General features: G+C 43.6%; 1 protein-coding gene across 1 annotated transcript; it reads right to left on the bottom strand.

The window, feature by feature from the left end:
• Nucleotides 1-365: 365 nt before the first annotated feature.
• On the bottom strand, nucleotides 366-5,217 carry SERTM2 (serine rich and transmembrane domain containing 2). The gene is made up of 2 exons (XM_037408371.1): nucleotides 4,850-5,217; nucleotides 366-1,533 (listed from the first exon to the last, which is right to left on the bottom strand). The coding sequence occupies exon 2, from the start codon at nucleotides 952-954 to the stop codon at nucleotides 676-678; it is 279 nt and encodes a 92-aa protein (XP_037264268.1). The 5' UTR covers nucleotides 955-1,533; nucleotides 4,850-5,217; the 3' UTR covers nucleotides 366-675.
• Between the last annotated feature and the right edge of the window lie 1,851 nt (nucleotides 5,218-7,068).

Raw genomic sequence — 7,068 nt, forward strand, 5'->3', positions numbered from 1 at the left:
TTGAAAGTTCTGTCTCTTTCTGATGTCTGGAATGCAACTATTCACTGTACGGTTTTTAATGTCAGAAACCAATAGTTCCAGCAGGTGATGAAACATTTATATACTTCTGAAACTCTATTGTGTAAATCTGTCACTCAAGTGGAAAAAAGGCAGTTTAAGGTTTTCCCTCTTGAATGGGAGAAATGCCTGAGAATTTCCAAACCACTGATAATTTCTGTATGTGCCCTGTGGGCTCTTCCCGCTTATGCCACTTAACTTTGTTGATTCAACTCTTTTTACAAGCAAGGAATTTAAGGGCAGAGAGATAGGTCAGTAAATACAGGCTCCAGGACACATTCTGGTATGTGTCTGTTTTGCGTTTTTGGCTGTCATTATTGTGGCTTTTACCATTTTCTGCAAGGGCTTTTAGAGGGATATGAGTCTTTCCTGACAGCAGAAAGTTTCTGTAATATAAATTTTATTGAGAGTGTTGTACACGTTGCCTGTAGTGTCAACAGCCAGTGGGTCCCAGCCAGCCTGTCAAAGTTGCCCAACACTCTCCAGATACTCAGTGCTGCTGTTGATGGTTATGCGGTAAGTTGTAGGGCTCAATAGGCAGGCAGAGATTCTTTCCACCACCATTTTGCTGAGCAAAACGTGTTTCACAAGCACAGAGCCCTCTTTGCTTTGGCATCTCTAGGTAGTAGGAATCCTACTGTGCATTTCTACATCAGTGAACTGCTGGGTGTTCTCAGTGCCCTCTGGAGATGTGGTGATTGGGGAAATAACATGCTTGAGGCGCAAGAGCATGGAAAAAAGCAATATGAGGAGGATAGCCAGAAGTGTTAGGAACAATCCCACATACACATAGAGGCTGGAATATTTATCTGCTGTTGTGTCTACTTCTGTAGCCAGGGTTGGAAAGTGGACTCGGCCAGTCAGGTTTCCACGGAATTTGAAATAAATCTCAGTCATTGCTCTCTGTCAGCTTTCGTCCATTTTCCCTATTTACCTTCAGATTTCCTGTCTTCCTCACCAGACTCACAAAGGAGGTCAAGAGAGGAAACTTAGGACAGATGGCATGATGGCTTCAGCAATAAATATGCTCCATCCTCTTGGTCTCAGGGCTGCTGGTTCACACAGTTAAGCACACTGCATGAGACAGGCCTTTGCAAATCATTTTGCAAGTTGCTATTACAATGACAAGCATTGAACTTGTGTTTTACACTGCCTTTTATTTTGTACTGAAAATGCTTTGGTCCTTCTATTGGTAGATCGCCTCCTTTGGCAGGTGGAAAGCTTTGGTCTTTCTCTCAAATTGAGCTGCAAAGGTTTGCACTGCTTTGGTCTTTGCAAGTGTTGTTTTCCAAACAGAGCTTTCTGCCAGCTTTTCCCACAGCAGGTGGTTTATCCTTGTATGAGCTGGGGATGGGTTTTTTCTGCTTTGCCAGGCTGCTGGGGGATCTCTTCACTCCTAATCCAGGGCTATTGATATTTGCTTAAAGAGTATGGAGTTTTGAGTTTCTCATTAGGAACAGCCAAAAAGTCAGCTTTCTAAAAGGAAAAAAAGGAGAGAGGGATAAAAAAATGAAATCAGGTACCAAAATAGCCTAGTCTATATGTGCTATCTTTAGAACAGAGAAGAAAACACTTGTCATGCTCCTGTGAGACACCTTGAGATTAGAAGCACTGAGTATTTAGAGAAAGCCCATGCAAATCTAATTGTTAGGACCTCCTCTGGTAACACTCACTGCTTACTTATGGGTAAGAGAAAGCCCCACGGTCTATGGAATTAGATGCCATGGAGGAAGGGAAGATATGAATCCAGGCACTGTCTTCCACCATGTGTCTCATCGATTGTTTATCAGGACCCTCTGTTTCTGAGGTAGGGTGTGCCTGACAGGCATCCAGAGCCCTGCCAGTCCCACTGGGGCAACTCTGCCGCAGGATATGGCACTTCACCACCTCCTGGGAGCAGAACTTACTAGAAAAGGGGGGCACCTTAATGTTTTAGCATTGTCAATTCTTCCAGCTGGAAACAGAAAACATAAATGCTGAAATTTCACTGTAAATGGTACGCCCAAAAGCATCATGTTCTGCTGTGATAAGACCAAAATTTTGGGTTTAGCTGAAGCAAAAATGATAGCACTGATACAAAGTGATGATGTTCATTACAAATACACCTACATAAGATGTAAATAGAGTAATATTAATATGGTAATATACTATGGTAGTCAGAGTAAAATGAAATGTTAAGTAAAAATTGTAACAGCTCTGATGCTTTTAGATAAGATTTCACCTAAAAGGCACTGCTGCAAAAATTTTTTACTTTCATGTGCCTTCAGATTGTAAAATCTAGCTTGTTTATTGGCAGCATTTGGTTATGTTCTCAGCCACGTACCAATAGGAACAACACCTTGCTGTTTTTCAGATAGGGGTGGTTGAAATCTGGAGGCCTGAGTCATCAAAGCACTGATACTCAGGCTTGCTTTACAGACAAGACAGACCTACTTTGGCTCGCGTGATGGAGAAACATCTGATGTGCTGAGATTTTGGAGGAGAGACGCTGGGGATTGTCTACACTTTACCTCCCAGCTCCTACAATACCTTCTTCAGTATCAAAGCATTTGAGATAACAGTGATCCAGTTTAGGGATTATTGGGCTGGGTCCTGCTTAGTAATAGTCTGGCTAAGCTGGGCCAAATTGCTGATTGAAAAAATTGCCTGGGGAATTTGACTTCTGCAGTCCCTGTGCGGGTAGTGGATTCTGTACTCTGCTTTGTGCAGGAGGGTATGGGCAAGCATGGTAGAAAAGGCCTGCTCAGTATTTTTCCAGGGGCTGACACAATCCCTTTGGAGCCAGTTATTCTGGCAGCAGGTTTGGTGCTGATGCAAAAACATAGGACATGAAAGTGAAGGTTGTGTTACAGCCAGGCACTTTTGCTCTCAATTATAGGGCAATAACTGTGATTTTCACACTTCAAACATATAAATGGACATTCTCCCCCCATGAAGAATATTCTTATGTTACACAGCAGGTGGGAAATAGAGGGTGTGAAGGTTACTGGCCATATTAAACCTCTGTTTTAACAACGTGATTTCTCAGTTGACAATGAAATGTAATCAGTCTGGAATCTGACACTTGTTTGAGTTGAAGTACAGAGCAATAACTTTGCCCATCTCATCTGCTGTCTTACTGAGAGCAAAAGCCAGAGCTGCTCTCCTTAAGCAGAGAGCCTAATGGTTTTACATACTTCATAAAATTAGACTGCAGAATGCTAAGGACATTAGCCTGAAGTTCAATAATTAACTACAAACCAAGACATTGAATTAACAAAGCTCAGCTGGGCATTTATTGATAAAAGGAGCAGATTAATAGTGAAAAAGTATTAGCACTGGGGAGTTGGCACAGCTTGCCTTTTTTTTTTTTTTTCCCCTCAACTATAGAATTGTTGGAGCAATTTACTACTCAGAAAGCTGTGAAATTAACTACATCTTTTCCAGAAATGAGCCAGAAATAATTCAGTAGCTCCAGGCAATCCCGAAGATTTTTGCTTTTCAATCTACCAATTACCTCATTGGGCACAGCTTTTTGGGTATTTGTAGATTTAGCTTTGCATACTCCCTGTTAAGGAACAGAGGCTTGAAGACTGTAGAGACCGAGGTCATGTGAAAATAAGTGGTACACAAAGATTCTGAATAAACTGTGTATAGAACAGATCAGCACTGTAACTTTGTATGACTCAGATTACAAAAGGCAAAACCTCACTGGTTACCGTGAGAAGCCCTCAAGTCCATGGATAGAGATAGTAAGTAAAAGTTTGTTACAGAGCAGAGCAGCATAACTGGAGCCCACATTCCTGTGATCTAAGTTGTTGATCAAGGTTTAGTTATTCTCTTCTGGCTGGGCCATGCTCCTGTTTCTGAAAGGTGCCAAGCACCATTAGTGTTCGCTGATGCTCAGTGGGTACAGATTGATTCCAAGCAGACACTTCTTTTTTTATCAGTTAGTGGTTGTTTTTAACCAAAGATTAAAAAGACCCAAACCCAATATATTTCATTTAATAAAAATCAGTAATGAAAATAGAAGGCTCATACGAAACAACAGAAAGGTTTTTTCTCAGAGTGTGTCACTGAGACAGGAAATTCATGATCCAAAATTACCATCCTCCCACTGCAGCTATCAGGGTTTGGGGACCTTCAGGTTTGGGGAGTTTTTATGAAGACTGCGTGGCCCTACTCCGCACTTTTGTAGGTCACACAGTAGCGGAGAGAAAGATTTTCCCCAAAACAGTGCAGACAGACAGTACAAATTGATCTTGCAGCTGCAGTGAATGTCTCGTCTTGCCTACTTGCTTCCCATACTTTACTCCCGTATTTGGTGTAAGTGCTTGCTTGCACTTGCCAGCAAGGCATCTCTGAAAGTGCAAGTAAATTCTCTGAGTTCTATTTTGCTTTTCCACTCAATACTCCAGCTACTACAAAGAGGTAAGTGGGACAAAATAGTCACACAATTACTTGTGTAGCTTCTCCAGGGCTGTTAAACTGCACTGAACTGGCTGGCAAGCACAGAAAGGTTTGGTTTTGAACACATACAGTACCAGGTGTGTTCTGTCTAGGTGACCTTTAGAGAAAAAAAATCATTATTGTAGAAACGTAAACAAAGCATCAAAGTATCAATTCTGTCCATGGCTTGCATTTTCTCCAGGGAGGATCTGAGGAAGAGGAAGCGGGGTGAGTGTGTGTGTGTGTGTGTGTCTTCTTTCAGTGGTGGACGCTATTTTTTGTTCTCATGCTGAAGTGCAAGATAGCATGTCAGTGTCTCAGCTGTGGCAGTGCATAGGAAGAGAACAGAATAAAGCATAGTTACCTTTCAGAGCAGGCAGGGGTGTTGGGACTAGGCACTAGAGCAGCTGGTTCAGACCATGAGCTTGCTGGTGATTTATCTAGGAACATCTCCTCCCAGGTAGTGGGATTTGAGCCGAAAAGATTTGCTGTCTTATTGCTGGAGTCAGGATATTGTCTTTTCAGCAACAGACATGCCAAGTGCACTTTCTTCTCGTCTGCTCCTGAATTCACATGGTTTGCTGGCAGGAATGGCTCTTACTCCCGGTCTTGAGATGTCAACTGACAGTCTAACTGGACATCACTGCTGATGCCCTTCCTTCGCAGGCAGCTGGAGAAGGGGACAAAGGAACCTTCTCTTCATGAGCTTCACTGCATGGATGGAAACAGCGAGTCCCCTCCCTCAGCAGCGGCAGGCAGCAGAGCGGAGAGGATGGGTAGCGCTTGGGTGCTGCTGTGTCTTGGCAGCAGGCAAGGAGGGAAGGGAGGGAGGCTGTGAGCTCAGCTCACAGCAAAGTTTGTGCAAGGTTCGTCTTAACCCTTTCGTGCTTGCTGCCTGCTAATTGTGGAATAAGACATGTGCCAGGAGGACAGGTTATCTCTAATTTTCTGGAAGGTGCAAAGGTTTTTTGTTTTGTGATTTTTGGGCAGGGTTCCCTGGTGAGGGCTCCCAGCTGGCTTCCCGTCTGGAGCCATGAACAAGTGTCACTTTTCAGCTGAGACCCTCAGGATAGTCCCCAGGCATTGCTCTGTGGCATTGCAGCTTTTGATGTGTTTTTGTCCCTGTGCTTACAGTTTAGTGGTTTGGGATGGGCTGTGAGGCTGGTTTAGTTTACGGGTCCTCTGTCCCCTGAGTAGTTTGAAATTGTGCATGAACAAGCATAACCCCAACTTTGCAGTGTTGTGGGGAAAAATTATTTTCACCAATTTATGAATGTGTGAAGCACAGATCTATCTGCAGAAATGAGATAGAAGGAGCCAAGATTAGGGTGAGAATTCAAACCATCCTGATCCCTCTGATTACCACACCTTTTGACCTGCATTTCTTAGCTCCCCTCTGGCTGACAAAGCAAAGATGTTTTGTGATCCTGTTCCACTTATGACACAAATTAGGGTAAAACATATCAATGAATCTCTATAATTTTAGTTGTGTGCATGTTTCAGAGGGATGATGGGGAACAAGGTTTCCTTTGCTTTATGTAAGGTGGCTCAGTTTGATGCATTGCAGCGACCCCCAGGGTTTCACCAGCAGAGGACCACAGCTGGATGTGACCAGTACATAGATGGAGTAGCTGCAGTTTGCAGCTCTAAGCACTGAGCTGTGTACAGCAGCATGCAGCTGTATTTTACACGTCCATGTCCCTTGTGCCCCAGGAGGTGGGTTGGCTGGAGGCACCTCATGGGGTGAACCTGATGCACAGGCCCACACTGGCCACTTGGCTTGTGGTAGTTCCCAGTGCCTACAGGTTGTCTTTTGTAGCCTGTGTTTGGGGCGCTGAGAGCAAGGTTCCCCTCTGAAAAGTGGGTCCCACACAGGGATTTGGGAAAGACAAGTTCATTCGCTCTCTACAGCTTCCTGTGTGACAAAATAGAGACGTTTAATCTCAAAACTGTCTCCTCAGAATAGCTCTTCCTCTCTGGTCCCCCATGGCCACAGCCTGAGCAGAGGGGACAAAGAGTGATGAAACCCAGAGCTGCACAACTCTTTCATCCTCCGGGGGCAGAGGGCTGTATTATAAATCCATCTCTCTAAGGGCTCTTCAATCTCTGGGGCTCACCACCACAGTGTATTATTGCAATGCAGCACTATTTAGATAAATAAAACATAGTCCCTGGAAAAAACACAATTTTTCCATGCTTCTGTAGTGGGATGAACTCTCTGAAAACCAAGACTTATAAGACAGCTTTGATTGCTGATTTTATTTCACATTTCCTTTGCTGTAATATCATGTGCAGTGCCCAGTGTTGCAGTCTATGCCATGATTCCCTGCTAGGCGCATAGGAATGAGAATGCAGTGATAAACCAGAAGGAAGATTATGTGTATTTTTCCCTGGAATCTATACAACTGCTACTTTACCAACTAACTACCTGACAGCACCTCCAAACCCTGGGTACATGCCCTCTTATTTAAAAAAGAAACAAATGAGAGCTCTATTTAACTAGGAACTGTGTTGCTTGTTGAGTTATGAGACCCAGAAGAGACAGATGTGTTGAAATCCTGCGACCCTGCTTTCTATATAATG

This window comes from Falco rusticolus, chromosome 14, assembly GCF_015220075.1.
Source record: "Falco rusticolus isolate bFalRus1 chromosome 14, bFalRus1.pri, whole genome shotgun sequence".
Classification (NCBI taxonomy): domain Eukaryota; kingdom Metazoa; phylum Chordata; class Aves; order Falconiformes; family Falconidae; genus Falco; species Falco rusticolus.

What these genes read in the sequence shown, in the direction of transcription:
- SERTM2 (XM_037408371.1), bottom strand. Translation starts at nt 954, where the DNA reads ATGACTGAGATTTATTTCAAATTCCGTGGAAACCTGACTGGCCGAGTC.